Source organism: Halichoeres trimaculatus, unplaced genomic scaffold (assembly GCF_033239565.1).
Source record: "Halichoeres trimaculatus isolate MK-OKI-2021-1 unplaced genomic scaffold, fHalTri1.1 fHalTri1_scaffold_9, whole genome shotgun sequence".
In the NCBI taxonomy this organism is placed as follows: Eukaryota; Metazoa; Chordata; class Actinopteri; order Labriformes; family Labridae; genus Halichoeres; species Halichoeres trimaculatus.
The window spans coordinates 2,260,274-2,282,035 of record NW_027437188.1 but is presented as its reverse complement, the minus strand read 5'-3'; the positions used below and the strand labels follow the sequence as shown (position 1 = coordinate 2,282,035).

Genomic DNA, 21,762 nt, shown 5'->3' with positions numbered 1-21,762 from the left:
TTTTAAAAAACATTTATGGAATTAATGACCTGACTGAGGGGAAATAGAAGTCTGATCTCTTAAATGCTGTTAGAGTGTAATACTGTGTGTCCTGTGTGTGAGTTTTTAATCATGTAAGCCTGTCAGCTGAGGCTCATCTGAAGCCAGATTTTGCTATGGTGATCATTGTTTACCAAGTGCAATCACAGAGCTGTTGGAGTCTGTTGATTCCCAACACATTTCCACTGAAATCAGGGTCTTACAGTGCCTGCAGTTCTAACAAAAAATAAAGTGAATGAATCATGAAGCATGCATCATTGTAATGGCTAATTGAATTTAGAAGTTTGATTGGCTGAAAGAATCCAAGAATTACAGGAAGGAATTTAAAATGATAGGAAAAAAAACAGGAAAATAATGAGCTGACTCAGGGAAAGCCTGATCTGTAATATGCAGATAAAGTGTGATACTGGTGACAACGTGGACCTGCCCTTCCATCCATCGTTGTTGGGAACGTGGGATCTATCTCCAGTGGGATGGACGAGCTAGCCGTGCTAACCCAGCAGCAGAGTGGCTGCCGGAGGTCAGAGTGGCATCGTGCTGTTCACGGACGTGGCTGACGGAGCTGACATCGGACGCCGGCGCCACATTGGAGGATCTTCGCCTGTTGTGAGCAGACAGGATCCAGGAGACAGAGACTGAACAGACTGCTGGGGAGGCTCAGTCCTGGACCCTGTGGAGGTGGAGACTGGCTTGGCTGGAGAGTGGTGGACGGGATGTCATCATCTATTTTCTTGTGGACTTTTTTGCACTTTCAATACACTTTCTTACTTTTGTTTTATTGATTGCTGCTGTGACTCCTAAATTTCCCCTCGGGGATAAATAAAGTATTTCTATTCTATTTCTATTCTTCACTTTGTGTCCTGTGATCAATCCTGATCAAACCTGTCCGCTGAGGCTTATCTGAAGCTAGATGTTTCATTAGTGATCACTGATAGATAAACACACATTTGTGTTTTTGTTCCTGAATGTTTTGATGAGTTAGTATAAACAGCTGCATGATATGAAAGGTTGTCAGGTTATTATAACTTATAACTTTTTTTCCTTTTCCCAGTCTAATCATTTCTTGACTCTGTGTGCCAACATATTTTAAAATCCCTGAAAAAATTACAGAAGTACGGCAGCTGTCAATCATCATTAAATGTGACATAAAACCTTGTTTTTAACCTTTTATTACTAATGAAAAGGGAACTTTTAGAAAAAAAGAGAACTTGAGTACAAGGCAGCCAAATGATATCTTCAAAGGAGGAAGCTGTCCGTGTTAGTTTCATGTAACACTGTGGACCCAGGAATTTACATTGTAGTAAATGGTGTGCTGGTGTAGACTTTTCCTGATAGTTGGCCATTTTGTGAAAATGTGCTCCATCCTTTTGCTTTAAAAAACACTTTGTCAGAAGCAGGCCAAGATTACCTACGTTTTCATGTATTTTTTATTTTTCTGCTGTGAAGAATTTGGGAGCTATGAAAATTCGTTCAGCAAGTTTAAGCATTTCAGCAGCAGCCTCTCACTCTAGCTGAAGAAGTTCTGCACTCTAGGAGCTGAGGTTTCAGGGCAAAAACTGAAAATTTCATGTTGCTTGAACAGTAAAATCTCAAAAACTGTAAAAGATATCTACAAGTGAGTTAAAACATGAAGAGCTGAAAGATTTGTGAACATTTTAAAGCAAAAATTGAGTCTGTAAGTGGAAGTATGCTGAAGTTTAGCATCTCAAAGTTAGTGGAAATTTGGGAGAGAGAGTCCTAGATTCCAAATTATTCCATATAAGGCATTTTCGCTGTTTTTTGTGAATAACTCAGCCAAAGATTGGCATAATGGCAAAAAATTCAAAGCACAACATTCCCGGCCAAACCACAAGTTTTGATAATTATTGCAATTTTCTTAAAGCCCTAGGAGGAGAAGCAAGCCAAAATGTTGTCCAGAAGATGAAGAAAAAAGTGACAAACGGAAGAACAAGGGGCTTGTGGTTTGCTATGGAGGAGAGGGACTCGTTCAAAGCCCGAGCCCCTAACTAACAAAACAGGCCATTAACTATGTTGGTCAACTCCAAATCAATAAAAGCTCAATTCAAAAAATGAATCGTAATGCTTTCAAATTTTCTGGGTGAAGAGAAACAAAAATGACACGTAAACTCTTGTGTCAAAATGAATGAAATAGGTCTTACAAGACAAAATAAATTCTAAACATCTCTCATTGGTATAGATTCTGTCTCTTCGTTTTTATGTTGTTAGGTATAGTCTGTTGCTAGGCGCTGCCCAAGTAGCTTTTTGTAATTTTTTTGTCATCTTTGTATATGGAGTGGATCATTACTTTGTATGGTTCATTGTTGGTCATGGACACCAAACTTTTTGTAGCTTCAGCAATATTTTTACTACTTTTCTCCTGTGTTTGTCTGGAGATCCTACATGTAATCATGGCTGCATTGTTTACATGTAAAATTAGCTGTTAGCAGCCTGTAGCATGTGAATGTTAACTAGTGGAGGGCTTGATGATTTCCCTCGAGGTGAGGAGGAGGAGGTGAGGACGACGTGCTGGTTCTCTTCCATCCATCGTTGTTGGGAACATGGGATCTATCTCTGGTGGGATGGACTAGCCAGCCGTGCTAGCCCAGCGGCATCGTGCTGTTCACGGACGTGGCTGACGGAGCTGACATCGGACGCCGGCGCTACATTGGAGGATCTTCGCCTGCTGTGAGCAGACAGGATCCAGGAGACAGAGAATGAACAGACTGCTGGGGAGGCTCAGTCCTGGACCCTGTGGAGGTGGAGACTGGCTTGGCTGGAGAGTGGTGGACGAGTGGTGGACGGGATGTCATCATCTATTTCTTGTGGACCTTTTTGCACTTTCAATACACTTTCTTACTTTTGTTTAATTGATTGCCGCTGTGACTCCTGAATTTCCCCTCAAAGGATAAATAAAGTATTTTTCTATTCTATTCTATTCTATCCTTTTCTATTCTATGATGCCGGAGAACGCAAACTCAATAGTCTATTACGGCACAGGCCTTACCTTGGTTGTTTCCTGATGGGCGTCAGCACTTGATTTACTCTGGGATTGTACATGCTCTGACAGAGCCAAGTTTTCTCCCAGGGCAACACTCATTGGGCCTGATTTACTAAGATCCAAAATAACGTGCTCTAAATTGTTCAAACTAAAAAATTGCACTTGCTATTAATGGGCGTGTTTCAGGTGATCTACGAAGACTGTGTGCCCATTTATAACAGGAGCAAACCCCCCAATTTAAATGAGCATTTAGCATGAGCAGAGTGGTTGCCGGGATCCAGACTAAGTTTTTGTATTGGTTGCACCAGTGGGCCTACCTTTTATTTTCAGGTGCACAGGCACAAATTAAAGTGCACCTAATATTTTTATTTGCGCCACTAAGGTGACCTTTTCATCGCTGTTCATTTCATATCCATTATAGCAGGGTGCTGGGCACCATGGGCACAGTTTTTCCACCCCTGTACTCCTCATGTTTCTGTATGTTTTATGTGTCTTGGAAGGGATGAAACTGAATGTAATTTTCCCGAGGGGAAGATGCACGTTTATGTTTAATACACTTTTACACTAAAATAATTTTTGAATATAATATCTATATTATCATATTTACTTATAGTTGTTAAAGTAGAGAGTGAAGTTGAAGAGGAGAAATGGTGATAAATTGTACCGTGCACACCCTAGTCACCCCTACCTATGGCACTGCCCTCATTGGGCCCCCCCAGTCTGAAAGTCTGGACACCGTCCTGTACAGAGGCACATAGTAACAGTGGTATGACGCCAACGGGCCTTTTATGCCGCGGCCACACCAAACGCGAACACGCAAATTTATTCGCGCGAATGGCCTGTCACGCGCTGCGTGAACACCCGAGTCTCGCCGCTGGACTATTTTGACAAGCTGAGGGGCGAACGCATGTTAGCGCGGTACTGCGCATGCGTAGTAGAGAGCCTATTTATTTAAAGACCGAAAACCCAAAAGAGCATCTGAAAACAATGAGCAGTGGTTTCTAGTGCTGCACGATAATTGCAATCGCAATGTCTGCACATGCAATTACGTAATCGCAAAAGAGGTTATCGCAATCACAATCGCAATGTCAGCACATGCAATTCAGATTTTTCTCCATGATAACCAAGCAAGTCTGTAGACTCATCATGACACAACTTGTTTTATTAAATCGCAAGCACAATCGCAATCGCAATATTGTCCACCTAATCGCAAATCGCACCTTTTCCCCAAATCGTGCAGCACTAATATACACCGCATCCTCATTAGCGATCATGCACCTGTGTCAATACTTTGGAGACCAGACCACCCCCACAAACGCAGTACAAGATGGCGACTTAACACTTCTCTGTTACAGGACCCAGAATTTGACAGTTTTATAAAAAGGGAGTGGGCATCCTTCCAAGACATTAACAACACTCCAGAAATATCACCCTCTCTCTTATGGGAAACAGGAAAGGCAGTTTTACGTGGACATATCATCTCCTTCTCCGTGAATAAAAAAAAAAGGGGAAAAGAACAGGAAATTAAGCTAGAAAAGAAAATTCAAGAACTAGAAAACATTAACTCTACCAACCCATCTGAAGAAGTATATAATGAACTCAGAAAACAGTAAATCTCAATTGAATATAATGATGAATAAAAAAAAAAGACTGAGACATGAGAAGTTTGAACATTCAAACAAATCCGGCAAATATCTTGCGAATCAAATTAAACAAAATCAAGAAAAAACTACAATCTCTGTCATCAAAAACTCAGCAGGGAAGCTTACACCATCTCCAGATAAAATAAATGAAGTGTTTCGACAGTTCTATGCAACTCTATACTCCCCAAACAATGACAAAAACCCAGAAGACATTAAGTCTTTTTTATCCAGCATTAACTTACCAAATCTCACCGGGGAACAACAAGAATCGCTTGAATTACCATTAACAACAGAAGAATTATTTGCAGCTCTCATACTCATGCCAAACAATAAGTCACCTGGACCTGACGGCTTCCCTGCAGAGTTTTACAAACTTTTCTGGTCAATCCTGTCACCCATATTCATCAAAGTCATTGCTGAAGTCAAAAGAAAGTCAAAATTCCCATCCAACATGAACACAGCCACAATTTCCCTCCTGTTAAAACCTAATAAAGATCCAACTCTTCCATCCAGTTGCCGTCCGATCTCACTAATCAATACAGACATGAAAATTATCAGCAAAGCCCTAGCCCACAGATTAGAAAAGGTAATTCCATTTGTTATTCACCCAGATCAAACTGGTTTCATAAAAGGAAGGCATTCTTCTACTAATACACGCAGGTTATTTAATTTAATGCAGTACTCAGTATCACAATCAACAGATACATACATAGTCTCATTAGACGCAGAGAAAGCCTTTGACAGGGTAAGCTGGGACTTCCTGTTTCCTGCCCTGGAGAGGTTTGGTTTCGGACCATTATTTATTCACTGGATTAGGACTCTCTACACCTTACCTTCAGCCACAGTCATCACTAATGGGCAAACTTCACAAAACTTTACATTGCACAGGGGAGCTAGGCAAGGGTGCCCACTCTCCCCCTCATTATTTACTATCTTTATTGAACCCCTAGCAGCAGCCATTCGCCAGAATAATAACATTATAGGTATCGAGACTCCAACATCTCATCACAAAATCAGTTTATATGCAGATGACATATTGTTATATCAGAAATCCAAATCTAGATCATTAAAAGAAACTATTAATTTAATCCGATCATTCTCCCATCTATCAGATTATTTAATAAACTGGTCTAAATCAAGTATTCTTCCCATTAAAGACAGCGGTTGGGATGTGGCAACCCATACATCACCTATCCTGATATGCACCAGTCACCTGACATACTTAGGTATTCACATCTCCTCCAGGTTGTCAGAGCTGTTTAATCTAAATTTTACACCACTGTTGAAAACACTTACGGATGACCTTGAACGATTGATGAACCTACCAATATCTCTCACAGGTAGAATAGCTACTATTAAAATGTCAATATTACCAAAAATAAATTACTTATTCTCAATGACTCCAATTCAACCTACACGCACTTGGTTTAAATCTCTAGATTCCATCACTTCAAAATGTTACTGGAAAAATAAACCAGCAAGGATTAAATTATCCACACTACAGAAACCCAAACATCTCGGAGGCTTAGAAGCCCCACAATTCTTCCACAACTTCTTAGCAAACCAACTACAGTATATCACAAAGTGGATCCACAATAGTCAACAATGCGACACTTGGTTAGACAAAGAAAAAACATTTTGTAAAAAAATAAAAATTTCAGACCTACAATCAATCAGTTTAACTCCACCCATGTTTTAAAAGTCTAACCATATCAACAGCTCTGAAAGCTTGGTGGAAATTCCACAAAATCACAAACACCTCTCTTGCTTTGTCAGACTACACACCAATTTGGAACAATCCGGATATCAAAATTAACAAAAAATCAATGAACTTCCATACATGGACCAGGAAGGGAATCACTCATTTTAGACACATTTTCACAAATAACACTATGCTGCCATTCTCTGATCTGGTCCAGGAATTCGGCATGGGGGAAAACCATTTTCTTGAATACCTACAACTTAAATCTGCCATTTCCTCTAAATTCGATATCACTCGTACAAACTTAAACTTACCCGCCTCAACCTTGGACCTAATTAAAATCAACCCCATAAAGAAAAAATCATTGTCCAAAATATATAAGATAATTGCTAACTTAGACAAATCAATATTACTACCATCAATAAAGTGGGAACAAGACCAGGCCCTCACCCCCAATGCTGACTTCTGGAACCATATCTGTGAAAACACCTTCTCTATGAGAACCGACAGTAATATCCAACTAATCCAGTACAAAATCATCCACGGGGTTCACTTTACAGGGCACAGGATGTTTAAAATGGGTTTAGCACAATCTGACACTTGCACCCACTGCTCCCAACACACTCCAGACACTTACCTTCATGCCACCTGGAACTGCACACCTGTCCAACAATTTTGGGTTGATATTATCACACCTCTCTCAAATATTTTGGGCTGCCCCATCCCTCTGTCCCCTTCACTGTGCCTGCTAGGGGATTTATCATCATTAAACCATAAAATGAAAATAAATAGACCTCTTCTCATAGCTCTAACCATTGCTAAGAAAACTATTCTCATGAACTTGAAATCAAAACAAGCAATAAATATTACATTCTGGAAAAACCTCGTTGCCGACCACATATCAATGGAACATCTAACCGAATCAAACAGGCAAAGGACAGAAGACCAGGACTCAATCTGGCAACCTTTTCTAGCACATCTATATTCCTAACCAAAGATCCCTCTCATGTTAGCTAGTACTGCCCCCTCGTGCTCTTTTGTCTCGTTTTTTGTTTTTTTTTCTTCTGGTTGTTTTTTTTTTCTATTCCCTCTCCTCTTCTGGTTTTATATACCACAGATTCCTGAAAACTAAAGGAGAGGAAATAGCACAGCTTCGTGGGTCCCAAAGGAGGTAAATATACTCTGGTGATGGTGGTTGGAGACATCTATCCACCTAGATACCCAGGTTAACCCACTACCTTGTGGGGCTAACTGGCCTAGCGGCCTCCTCTGGGGTGCTGCGGTGCTCGGTGCCTTCCCTCCTGTTCCCTGTGGCTGCTGGGTCCGTGTTCAGTCTGCAGGGTCTGGGGGTGGCGCTGGCCTCCTCTTGCAGTGGTGCCTTGGCTGGCCCTGGGGCTTGGGAGTGGTGGGCTCCTCTGCTCTGCACCCGTGTCTTCTTCCTCCTGCTGTCCGCCCTGCGGCCCCTCCCCTCCTCCTTCCCCCTCGCCTGCTCCCCCCTCTCCCCTCGCGGGGGGTTGGGGGCCCCTGCCCGCCAGTGGGTCGGCCGCTGGGGCCTGGCATACCTCCAGGGGGGGCTGCGTCATCTGGGCGGTACCACTGGGCCTGGGTGGGGCGACTCCAGATCAGGAGACAATGGCGGTGGGTGTCCCCTGGTGCTGTTCCTACCTCCCCCGTTGGCTCGGGCAGGGGGTGGGCACCAGGGACTCTATGTTTGGGTGCCCTGGGGTCCTCCCCTGGGGGGCAGCGCCCTTGGGGTGGCCCGCCTGAGTTGGGTCCCTGGTGGGCGCTGGGCCGGTGGTTCTGGTGCTGTGGTCTACTGGGGGGGGGGGGGGGGGGGGGGGTGGCTTGTGCTGGGCACGCCTGCTCACTGGGGCTCATCTGGATTGTCGCTTGTGGGTTCTGGGTCCTTCTGTTCAGGGAGCCGTTCGGTGCTACTCCCGCGCCTTCGCGCTGTTTTGGGTAGTTTGGCCCGGCCCTTACTAGCCCTGCCTCTTAATTGCACTTCACCACTCACAGATTGCACCTTTAGTTTTTATTATCACTTTAGGGCACATTCATAACACTTAGGGTTCTGGGGGTTGGGGGTAACAGGGGGAGTGACCAGCTCGACCCCTCTGTCTCTCCCGTCCTCCTGTTTTAAATGCACTACATACATTACTTAGAGTAGGGAAGGGGGTGGTTTGGGGGATTGGTGGGTGGGCGCAGTCTGTTTTAGGCTGTGGCCACTTTCTGCTCCCCTCCCTGCCTGCCCCACCGATCCTTTGTTTTTAATGCAACACAACATCCACTTTTTTGGGCCAGGCAGGGAGAGGGAGGGTTTGTGGACCCCCACTCGACCTTTTCTTCCCCAGTTTTAATGCACCACATTACACCTAGCTGCACTATTCACGGTGTAGGGATAATGTAGCCTGTCTGGGACCAGGTTACAGAATAGTGAGGGAGGGGTTGTTGGTATAGAGTTTGTCACGGGCATAGGCTTGGTGTGGCTGTGGGGGTTGGGCCTCGCTGGTCATGACTTTGTGGGGGGCGGGTGGCGCCGGCGGCTTCCGTGGTGGCTGCGGCTGGGCTCTGGGAGCTGGGGGTGGGGGTCTGGCGCAGGCCCAAGGGGGCGGGTAGGCCCGGTTGGCTCCCGCACCCCTTGGTGGGCTGCAGTGCGTGATCCTTCGGTCTGTTGCTCGCTAGGGGCCTTGGCATGACGGGCTCCCTGTGGTGTGCTGTCCTGTGCAGGTTGCCAGGGGGGCTATCCTGTTGCTTGGGCAGCGGTCTCCAAGGCCTCTCATGGCCTCGGATTTTCTGGGGGACGGGCCGGGACCTCCATCCCACCGCTACATGCCCACATCTTGCCCCACCTGGCTTGGCTGTGGTTTGTGGCCTCCCCTCTGGGGAGGGGTCTGGTCCTGGGGGGGCTGGCTCTTGGGTGGCTTGGGGCCTCCGGCCTGCTGCGGGGGGCGGGGGGGTGGCTGGGTGCTGGGGGTGGGGGTGGCTTGGGGCCGGGCGGATGGGTAGTCGGGGAGGACGGGTGCGATCTGCAGACCGCTGCTCTGGGCCTTGGGTGCTGTCTTTGGTATTGGCAGGGAGGCAGGTCTGTGCCCCCTTGAGTCCTGGGGTTGTCCCTGGGCCTGGCGGTTTGGGGACTGTGTGGGGGGGCCCGGATGCCCTGGTGGCCAGGGGGGCACCCGTGGCTGTGTTTTACTTACTTGGATATTCGGTGACCACCTCACACGCATGCAGATACTCAAGCTTCTGTCGAGACTTACTAAGAGATATGATAGATCCCGTCAGAGCGTGCTGAGTCGGGTACTATTACACATCTTCTCACATCCTGTGATCCATGCCACTTCATCCCCTATCCACGTAGGCCCACACTCCCCACACTATCAAGACCCCACATTTCTGGTGTCCCTGGTTTTGTACAACCTTTACTTCCTGTATTGAATTAGCCCAGCACTTGAACTGCTATCTTAAATCAACAATAGTAGACGTTTGTCCTCCCTTCTGTTTGTCTTGTCTCGTCCTGCCTGTCATTATTTCCCCTTCTTTCACACAGTGGTGTGGCACGGCCCTCCCCTTCAGCTCACATCAGGGGTTAAATAAAGTTTAGAATGATGAAGTAGCCTACAGGGAGGGCTGGTGAAGGTCACTATAGCAGTTTATCTGACTGCTAGAAAAAAAAAGCATTGGTCTTTTCAACGCTGTCATATGACACAGTGCTCAGCAGAAAAGATAATGCAGACAAGGGAAGAAAAAAAAAAACTTTCTGTAAATCACCAAAAGACTGAGTCTGAGCCTCAGCCCAGCAGAGAAACCTTTGACTTGTGATCCAGCTGTCTGTGCAGAAACATGTGCACAAGCACTGATAACAACACACACCCTGATATCTGCACACACACCTGCACTAATCCACATGTGTGCACACACAAGCACACACACAACAAGACAGAGCAGTTGAGGACAGGCACTGAGTGGAGAAGGAGAAAGAGAGTATGGAGGGAACAGGTGGGCGGTACTAACAAAACACAGAGCATACCAAGCAGCACAGCCTGGACAGCTGTGTTTCTGATGTGATTTCTCATTACATAACAGAAGGCTAGCATGCACACACACACACACACGCACGCACGCACGCACGCACACACACAAACACACACACACACACACACACACACACACACACACACACACACACACACACACTCACACACACCTGCAGCTATAAGTCATACCTCTTTGTCTCCTCGTATCTGAACTGACACAGCTGGGCCTTCAAACAGTCACACGGGTGTCACATTTACCTTTGCATCAAAGGTCTGCACAATAACAACCCCTCCAGGTCAAAGGACACACATTAGCTTGGACACATTCAAAGGTGTCATAAAGTGAGGAAATGAAGAATAATCCAAAGACAGCAGGATCCAGGAGATGATCAACAAACTGACCTTCAGCTGAGGACTCCCTCTGGCGTGGCAGAGCTTCACACACTAACACCTTTGCTCCACATTTTTTATATTTAAGATGCTTTTTTGCCATTCATATGAAATGATTTCACACCCTGAATCTGTGATATTACCCAAACTCAGGTGGATCCCACACTCTGAATAATCTCAGATTATAACAACAGCTTCAAACTGGCAGTGTGTTTCCCTGTGCAGAGGCTGACCCAGCTGCATTGTGTAATCAGAACTACATTAATCTGTCCATGTGGAAACAGCCAGAGGCACATCCCAGATATCCCTGTACATTAAGACGGCTCTGTTAGAGCAGGTCTGTTCTTGTTCATCCTATTAGAGGCCCGTGCTTGAATGCATAAAGGCCATTATGATAACAGTAGCTGTAGTATATGAGGGGGGATTAAAAGGTGGTTATATAACCAGTGACCTACCAGTGCAGGCCTACTGATCCAGGCACAGCAGAGCACAGCAGATCACAGCAAGCACAGCAGCTTTAAGAGGAGCTTACCTCTGCCACCCACTCCATACAACAGCAAACAGACTTCATCCATGAGCAGATACATAACTCAGTCAGGACACAAACATCTGTCCTATTCACACCAAGAACACCACATGACAGACTTGCTACTACTGCTGCTCACACACAGACACACACATGCTGACCTGACACAGCATAAACACAGCTTCATACATGGATTCACACATTATACCCTCCCTGCAGTTAGAGACTGATCCATCATCTGCAGTTTGGTGACATAACTTGGTGACCAGTTTCCTCGAGCTGAGAGGGTCCACTGCGCGCGCACGTGTGTGTGTGTGTGTGTGTGTGTGTGTGTGTGTGTGTGTGTGTGTGTGTGTGTGTGTGTGTGTGTGTGTGTGTGTGTGTGTGTGTGTGTTACAGGCCTGGTTTCACAAAACATTCCACAGCTTTAACATTGCAGCTGTAACAAGTCAGTAAGTGAAGGAGCGCTGTAAACCGGTTTGATTTTGTCAGGCGCTCATAGCGACGGTTCTTACCTTAGCCTGGTTTATCAGCAGCCCTACGAAAGTGGACACCAGCATGGAGCCGGGCACACTGCCTTTTCTCCGCACCTCCTGCTTCAGGAACGGGAAGGCGGCAGCCGGCGGGTCCTCGGGCACGGTGACCGTGTAGGACTGTCGCATGCTAGGCATGCTGGCGGGAAGAAGGAGTGGGTGGTGAGCCTGATTAAGAGTGGAGGCTTCCTGTTCGCTCCTGCGCTCCGGCTGCCGGCTCTCCCGCAAGAATCTGACGTTTCACTCCGTTCGTGATCGGCTCCCTGCTGGATGCCACTCATCCATTCAAGCCCTCTGCTCTTAGACTTTAAACACTCGACCTGCTCTATGGACGCAGAGTGTGAGCGGACAGGCGGCCTCGCGGGCTGAAATGACTCAATTTTGGCAGAATCTGTTCCAATGTCAGTCTCAGCCTCCGCAGGTGATCGCCGCTTGCGTATCCAGGTTGAACTGAATGAATATGTTGTCTCTTTCTACCCTCACTCTGTTTATCAGCTCTGAAGCTCCGCCCAATTTGGCTTCATCCATTCTGCCTGCATCAAACGTCAGCGCCCGCCTCTTGTCGTGCTCATTACGTCACGTTTAATCCTTGTCCACACTTCTGTGACACTCTGAAGAACTGGGGCCCAGATAGACCACTTATCTGATCCCCATCAGGACCGCAGAGCAGCCCACGCCTCTCTGTATTTAATTCATGTCCACGCAATACGCAGCAGCTGCAGGAGCCCCACTACATGGAGCTCCCAAGCAGCAATCTACGGGCTAAGAATATGAGACAATGCAGCTAAAATCTGCTGTTTCTCGAGTGTCCGCCTGAGGCTGGCTCCAGAAGTACCGGAAATCACATACACTCCAAGCCCCCCCCAAAAAAGAGAAAAATTCAAAGCAGATATTAACCTATTCACAGCCTGGTTCCAAAAAAACCTCCTGTCTGAGTTGCTAATTTTACTATTGGCACATACTGTACAGGGGGTAAATTTTTTTCAAGCTCAGCAGTTCAGAGGATAATAAGTTTAGAGGCACAGCTCAGGGTCACGACCGACAAGCGCCCTATAGCTATGCAATATCTTTAAGTACAGCAGTGTCCCTCCGCACTCACAGTTACAAAACACCATCACAACAAAAAAAAAGCATTTTGCTGTAAAGTAATGGTATTTTTCTGCAAAACTCTTTGCCACACTATATTGAAGGTGTTTGAACGCAATAAATTAGGAAAAATCTGCTGAACAATGGTATTTTTCTTTCTTTTTTTTTTTTTCTTTTTTTTTTTGTGGGGGGGGGGGGGGGTATTTTGATTTTTTTTTTCCAGTTTAACATCAATCAATCAATCTACATTTATTTATAGAGCACTTTAAAACACTCGAGGTGACCAAAGTGCTTTCCAGATAAAAATAGTTATGATAAGAAATAAAAGCAGATTAAAAGAGAGAACAGATAAAAACAGATAAAACAAGACAAATAAAATAGCATGTCACCACATCACTGTGTATTAAAAGCCGGTCTGAATAAATATGTTTTAAGCTGAGCTTTGAAAAGGCCAAAGTCTGTAATAGTGCGTATGTGTGTGTGTGTGTGTGTGTGTGTGTGTGTGTGTGTGGGGGGGGGGTTGTTCCAGAGCCTGGGTCCAGCAACTGAAAAAGCCTGATCACCCCAGTGCTTGTATCTGGTGCTAGGAACTTCTAAAAACAGCTGGTTTGAAGACCTTAACTCCCTGTTAGGGTTATGAACAGAGAGAAGCTCATTCAAATAAATAGGTGCAAGGCCGTTGAGGGCTTTAAAAACAAAAAGTAAAATCTATCCTTGCAGATACTGGAAGCCAGTGGAGTGAAAAGAGGACTGGGGTGATGTGTTGGCGCCTTGGGGTGTTGGTCAGGAAACGGGCTGCTGCATTTTGCACCAACTGAAGGCGGCTCAGGGCAGACTGGGAAACACCGACATAAAGAGCATTACAATAATCAATGCGTGAGCTAATAAAAGCATGGATGGTCCTTTCGAGGTCAGTGCGATTTAAAAAAGGTTTTACTTTGGTTAAAAGACGTAGTTGATGAAAACTTGTTCTGACCACATTGTCAATTTGTTTGGCAAAAGTAAAACCACTGTCAAACATGACCCCCAGGTTCTTAACAAATGGTTTAAGCTTTAAAAGCAACGGATCTGAGTCGACAAGAGCATTATTGCCTAATAAAATGTAGTCGCTCTCGTCCTCATTTAGATGGAGGAAATTTTTCCCCAGCCAGGTCTTAATGTCATCAATGCAGTTTGTCAGAGACTGAACAGCACCACTTTTGTTTGGGAAAACTGGTAAATACAGCTGGAGATCATCAGCGTAGCAGTGAAATGTTATATTGTGCCTTGCTATAATTGACCCCAGTGGCAGCATGTACAAAGAAAATAGCAAAGGACCCAAAATGGAGCCTTGGGGAACTCCACAAGACAAAGAGGCAACAGAGGAGGACAAGTCGCCAATCATTACTGAGAAAGACCTGTTTGTCAGGCATAGAACATAGAACACTATCTGAGACAAGGGCAGTGATATAAAATCAAATAAGGTGCAAAACATGTTACATACATACAAAATATTGCTGCATATAAAGACATACAGACAATAAATAAATAATTAGCAAAATAAACAGATTCATCATATTAACGCCCCTTTTCGTTACTGAAAGAACAGCTTCAACAACCCAAATAGATCACATTATCAGATAATTTTTGACCATGTTCTACCGCAAATCAAAAAGGTCCATTCTCAACTGTAGTGATGCAGTCATTCTTTCCATTAGATACACCTGTCTTAACCTTTGCTTCCATTCAGCCACATTTGGTGATTGAACATTCTACCAATATGCTCTTAAAGTTTTCTTGGCAATCAACAATTAAATATGTACAATATATTTTTGGTCAGCAGTGTAAAGGTCAACCGGTATAACATTAAGTAAAACAGTGCATTTGAAGGTATTACTCTTTCCATAATTTTCTCAATTTCTTCTTAAATATTTTTCCAGTATTCAAAAATAATGGTATTTTTTATTTAAAATTGTATATTAATACTGTAAATATACAGACATTTATCTTTAGTTTTACCTACAGTTTGTTTTTTATAATTACAAATTTGTTATTGTACATTGGAAAAGTAGTATTTTGATAGGAAATTACTGTAAATTGATTTCACTGTTTCCTAAAATAAATAATTTTTACCTTAAAATTACAGAGATTAACTTGAATGGAATCTGATTTCAATGTGTTTTGACTGAATTTATGTTATTTTACAGAATAACAGACATTTATAAACAATGATATATTGTGTTTTAATTAATTTCAACTGTAAAATCTAGTCTTGTATTTTTACAGTTATTTTATGTATTTCTGTGTTACAATGTTTGACTGTAATTTTACGGTATCCATCTAGTGCTTTCACCGATTTTTTACAGATTTCTTCTTTTACAGTGTGAGAGAGGTAGAGGACAGAGGAAAGCCTTCAGTGTCATGTTCCAGCACAAAATGAAGTCTTCTGTTCGGGTAGTCAAGGACTGGGTACTCAGGGCTGTTTAAGCAAAATGGAGGAGCTGAGGACAGGAGAGGGGTGCAGGCCACACCTTGAAACCCAGAGTGTGTATTTTTTAATAATATTTTTAACAAGAGTGCTCTCCTATCTTTTATGTGAAGTTCTACCTTTGACATGCCCACAGCTACAGCAGAGCTCTGCAGGCTTTCTCTCCTATTTGTACCAGACAGCAAACTCTGCAAATCTGAGTCTGGAAATACTGCTGACCCAACAAAGTCCAGCACAAAATCCTGAGGAGCAAAATCCAAAGCCTGGATGGGTGTGTATCAGGTGAGCCTCCACTGTGGGGTTTGTTTGTGGACAGAGCAGGAGAGTTGGTGAGATGACACGGCACACAAGTAAAACCTGAACAAGGAGAGTGTGGAGGTGTCAGAAGCCGGACGAGAAGCTGGGCTGAAGCTCTTTCTTTGAACCTCAAAGTGGAGAAAGTCTCAATAATGAATCAGTCTACAGGCAGTGAGACTGAGTCCGAGTAATTATGGCTCGCAGAGTATCCAGAGACTTCTGCAAGTGTTTCACAAGTGATAGGGACCATGGTGAGAGCAGAGAGAATGAACCAAGGCTGAAAGAAACATCGGGTATCTCCTCAGCCCTGTTAGTCAAGAACAGTCTGATATTAAAACTGAACCACTTCATGACAATCTATCCCATGTTAAGATTCATGTAACCAGGAAGCATAACTGAAGAGAAAATCTGTCCGACAGAAAGTCCAGGTAGACACTGGCTGCAGCACATCGTCAACATGAGACTCAACAGGTCGACACATCCTTCCCCACCAAAAAAGGAAGTCCAAACATCAGGGACCTAATACATCTTCCTCTAAAAACTTGAGTCTCCTTTTAAAAGACTTTTAGAGACCAGCTCCCTCAGAGGCATCCAGCTTCACCTAGAGGCTCTGCCCCCCTTTAAAGCATGCTTTTATTTCTTATTCTGCAGGAACACACAGCACAAACAAGTCTAGTGCCAGGATCAGAGACTGAGGCTAGTACTTTGAACAAGGACACACAGGCTCCATGGTCCTCGGCATACAGAAGGTAGAGTCTTTCAGAAGATGGATGCATCTATTCAACACCACGGTTGGTTGACTTACCTGGGGCATGAAAGCCAAAGGACATTAAAGTAATATTTGGTGTATTATACCAGGGTATGAAAACATCACATCAAGAAGAGAAGCGCAGTCTCTCTGTTCAACAAATACCCCTGTTAGCAAATCAGAGCAAACTGAATCAGGTCACACTTTACAGGTAGGAGTAAAGTCAGAATGATGGAGTCAGTTTTTCTGACTTATTGGAAAACTGGATCAACAATGGAGCTGTATCAGAAATACTGAACTGACTGGGAGATGAAGAGTTATCAGACTGGGTCAGAGGACTAGAGGAACAAATAGAGCAGACATATTTTTCTGACATTCATGTTATCTATGGGATAAAATAGATTTTTTTAGAGAGGTCAGGAAGGAGGACGGAGCAGGAAACTGGTGTGAAAGGACACAGTGACATGGGGTGCATGATTTCAATAAATGGCTAAACTACCTCTGGAGTAGGAGTCCAGCTTTTGTCATGTCTCATTGATTGAATTCAGTTTGCACTTTTTAGGTCTTTCATGTTTGTCATGTCTGGTTATATTTTGTAGCTATGCCATGCACTCCCTGCCCTCATAGTGATTATGAGCCCATCTAACTGTTTCCACCTTTTCCAGCTTAGTCCTGGACCCTGGCTGACTGGAGGATGATGGACAAGCTGCCAGCATCTATTTTCTTATGGACCTTTTTGCACTTTCTATAAACTTTATTACTTTTGTTTTCCTGATTGCTGCTGTGGCTTCAATTTTGTTGTACTTGTTATAATAAAGTTCTATTCTATTCTATTCTATTCTATTCTATTCTATTCTATTCTAGTGAAGCTAAATAAAAATTGATTTTGACACGGTATGTTTTGGTTTTGAAAGTCTCTGGGTGTGTTTAGGTAGTTTCTGGCAATGACTTTCTGTCCCGCTGGATCTTCCCTCCGCTGAATTTATGCGTCACAGCATAACAAAAATAGGATGGCTGGGTATTACCCGCAACACGACAGACCAGCCACGCCGATGTACTGCAACAGAATAGATCCAGAGTAAGTTGACACATTGATTGTCATGAAACCTATTGAATCTGTTTGCCATAACGGAATGGAGAGCACTACAGATGCAGTTGGTGTAATTTGGCCATTAGTTTCCAGCACTAATCTGTGATGTTATGTTAACATGTTGTTTATCCATTCTTAACATTACAGAGCCTGGTGTACACCCAGGAAGTTTTGTATTTTGCTCTGTGCTGCTGATCTTGCCTCTGTTAAATGAGGGACAATGATTAGTGAGCAGGTTGTTAAAGCCTTCCTGGACCCCAGCAGGGTGAGCAGAATCTTGACATGAAGCAGAGGTGTCTGCTATAATGACCCACTCACTTTACATTATCCATGCATTACATGACCTCTGGCTTAGTTATTCCATGGTTCAAGACTTAATGTAGATCTAGATGAGACTTTGTGAATATTAAAAGTATCTGCTGTTTCCAAAGGAACAGGAAACTCTGAATTCTCCCTGAAAGAGGCCAAGTGAGCTGTAATTACTCACACTGAGCTGAACTAATCTCTGAATGTAAAGGAAATCAAGGTGAACAAGGCATCTGTAACATTTCCTCTCCATCATAGCACTGTACCTCCTGTAAACCGTGTAACTAAGGGCTCTAATTTCGTGGCGCAGCGCAGGGGGCGCAAGCCTGGCGCAGCCTGCGCAGTGCTAATTTTGTGCGGCGCACCGCCGTGCGCTGCCAATTTCACAATTTGGTAGACTGTCTGCGCAGTGATGGGTGTGACGGCGCGCCAGGGGGAGTTGACGGCGCACCAAGGGGAGGTGTCAGCAGATTCATGTTGGCGCAGTGACAATGTCGTGCCAAAAAAGTGCGCTGAAAGCTCGCCAACTCCAACCTGGTCTATCCTCAGCGCAAGGCGCAGCGCACCCCACGCAGCTGTAATTTGGTGACAGGCGCACATGTGCGCACATGTCATCAAAGCCTCAGAGGCAGGTTTCCAGAGTGTCAGGCACATTTTAATGCAATAAACAATCACAGCAATCACTATTTAATGTAACCGTCTGAACCAGCATATACATTTATATCTATATTAACTGTCCCGTCACATCTGATGTCAGATTAAAGCCGTTTGTCATAATGGAAAGTTAACCTGACGGCAGCTGGAAGTTTGATGCACATCTTACAATTAAACAATAAACAGCCTTAACATCTGATACTGAGTATATATCTGGTTCTCTCATTTCATTTAATTCAAAGAAAAGACGGAGAGAAAAGACGAAGAAAAAAAGAGACGAAATAAATGTATGTCACTCAGGATTTACCCATGATTTCCCATATTTCTCTGTTTTAGTCTTTATTTTTAACGTGATCTAAAAAGATGGAGTACATTATTGTAAGGAGGATGAGGTGGAGACACTGGGAGAGTATACAGTATATCACCAAAGACTCTGCTTGGCGATGACAAACCAGGAGTGCAGGTGGATCAAAAGTATTCTGAATGGATAAGCCAGCTGTGTAACTGCCTCTTAACTTTTTACTCCAGATAAAGACAAAGGAACAGATTAAATCTGTCCCGGGAGCTGGCCCACACGGTGACGCGCGTCGTGTCCTCCGCTGTCCATTGACCTGCTGCAGGCACAGCGGCTCTGACCGTCTCCGCTACCTCTCTCCGCGGTGCTGAAGATCACTCAGACCAATCAGACGCTGCGCCTCGGCCGCAGGGCATTTAAAGGCGAGGAGAGGCGCTCATTTGATTGGTGAAAACAGCGCTCGGCTGTGTTAAACCCACTCACGGCTTTTCTCCTCCCTCTCTGCCATTTGCACGGAGGGAGGCGTGGACGCGCAGCTCTGCGCCTGGACTGCGCCTGGACTGCGCATCCCTTGGCACTGCAAGGGCCTTTTTCAAACCGCCCCCTACACACTCTCCCTACCCACTAACCCTCCGTTTGCGCGTTCTCGCGGAGGGTCCGCCACATTAAGGGCCATCCCAAACTGATCCGCGGGGAGGGGTAGTGGGCTCTAAAACCCTCCAAAAGCGAGTCTGCACCGATGCCGACTCGCTGAACACGTGCAGCGCTAAATTGTGTCCGGTGTCAGCCAATGGAGGAAGCAACATACAAATATAAGTTCCACGCACATGTGCCTGCACAAATACTGTAAAACTAACAGAAATATTTAATGAGTGCAGATGTTCACAACTTTAGATGTTCATGTCATTGATTAAGGCCTGCCTTGCATTTGTTCAGACAGTTTGTGTGTATTTGAGTGTCTAATATTTACTGGGACAAAAACAAAAGAATTTATTCAAGTGAGAGTGAAACATAAAATATTCTTCAATAAAAAAATAAATGCAGCCAAAGAAGCGTGGGAGTAAGTGTCTTTTGTATTTTCTACGTTTTCTTTTCTTTTTTTTTCTTTGTCTGTTTCCGCCTGAGATCGAGTGAAGTTTCTGTCCCAAAGCTGTATTTATACCCTACACTCTGATGAAGTGAACTTCATTCAGCTGCGAGTGTGACTCCGTGACGGAGTGCACTCCGTCGTGGAGGGGGAGTGTGTAGGGGGCGTTTTGAAAAAGGCCCCAAGAAACTTGCAAAGTGCGCCGGTCACGCCCTGTGCGCACGGCGAAGGCCGGCGCAGGGCAGGTGCGCCTGCGCCTGCGCCTGGTCTACGAAATAAGAGCCCTAAGTGTTCACTTCACACACCGGGCTCTAATTTCGTAGACCAGGCGCAGGCGCAGGCGCAGGCGCGGGCGCGGGCGCAGGCGCACCTGCCCTGCGCCGGCCTTCGCCGTGCGCACAGGGCGTGACCGGTGCACTTTGCAAGTTTCCTGCAGTGCCAAGAGAGGCGCAGTACAGGCGCACATCAGCGCAAATGAGCGCAGAGCTGCGCGTCCACGCCTCCCTCCGCGCAAATGGCAGAGAGGGAGGAGAAAAGCCGTGAGTGGGTTTAACACAGCCGAGCACTGTTTTCACCAATCAAATGAGCGCCTCTCCTCGCCTTTAAATGCCCTGCAACCGAGGCGCAGCATCTGATTGGTCTGAGTGATCCTCAGCACCAGAGTGCTGGTAGCGGAGAGAGGTCAGAGCCGCTGTGCCTGCAGCAGGACAATGGACAGCGGGGCACATCGGAGGACACGAAGCGCGTCACCATGTGGGCCAGCTCCCTGGACAGATTTAATCTGTTCCTTTGTCTTTATTCGGAGTAAAAAAAATAAGAGGCAGTTACACAGCTGGCTTATCCATTCAGAATACTTTTGATCCACCTGCACTCCTGGTTTGTCATCGCCAAGCAGAGTCTTTGGTGATATACTGTATACTCTCCCAGTGTCTCCACCTCATCCTCCTTACAATAATATACTCCATCTTTTTAGATCACGTTAAAAATAAAGACTAGAACAGAGAAATATGGGAAATAACGGGTAAATCCTGAGTGACATTAATTTATTTCGTCTCTTTTTTCTTCATCTCGTTTCTTTCGTCTTTTCTCTCCCTCTTTTCTTTGAATTAAATGAAATGAGAGAACCAGATATACTCAGTATCAGATGTTAAGGCTGTTTATTGTTTAATTGTAAGATGTGCATCAAACTTCCAGCTGCTGTCAGGTTAACTTTCCATTTTGACAAACGGCTTTAATCTGACATCAGATGTGACGGACAGTTAATATAGATATAAATGTATATGCTGGTTCAGACAGTTACATTAAATAGTGATTGCTGTGATTGTTTACTGCATCAAAATGTGCCTGACACTCTGGAAACCTGCCTCTGAGGCTTTGATGACATGTGCGCACATGTGCGCCTGTCACCAAATTACAGCTGCGTGGGGTGCCCTCCACCTTGCGCCGAGGATAGACCAGGTTGGGGCTGGCGAGCTTTCAGCGCACTTTTTTGGCACGAAATTGTCACTGCGCCAACATGAATCTGCTGACACCTCCCCCTGGTGCGCCGTCAACCCCCCCTGGCGCGCTGTCACACCCATCTCTGCGCAGACGGTCTACCAAATTGTCAAATTGGCAGCGCACGGCGGTGCGCCGCACGAAATTAGCACTGCGCAGGCTGCGCCAGGCTTGCACCCCCTGCGCTGCGCCACGAAATTAGAGCCCACCGTCTTTAATTGTGTTGATTTTTATCATATAACCTACAGTTTGGGTCTCTAACCTCTCCTGTCTTTCCTGGTTGCTCATTTTCTCCCTTCTCTACATTAAATGAAGCACAGTGGCAATCTCAGACTTCAGCTCAGGCTAGTTTTGTCTCTGTCAGGCTCGG

General features: G+C 45.0%; 1 protein-coding gene across 4 annotated transcripts in view; it reads right to left on the bottom strand.

The window, feature by feature from the left end:
• The window catches only part of usp2a (ubiquitin specific peptidase 2a), a 148,215-nt gene that overhangs the window by 40,421 nt on the left and 86,032 nt on the right, over positions 1-21,762 (bottom strand). Inside the window, exon 1 of one of the 4 annotated variants that reach the window (XM_074679691.1) lies at positions 11,848-12,409. The exons of 2 other annotated variants lie outside the window; for them this stretch is intronic. In XM_074679691.1, coding sequence (XP_074535792.1) covers positions 11,848-12,003 — 156 coding nt within the window. In that variant the 5' untranslated portion in view covers positions 12,004-12,409. Of the gene's footprint in view, positions 1-11,847; positions 12,410-21,762 lie in introns of those variants that run through there. One more of the 4 variants, XM_074679692.1, reaches the window with a different exon arrangement.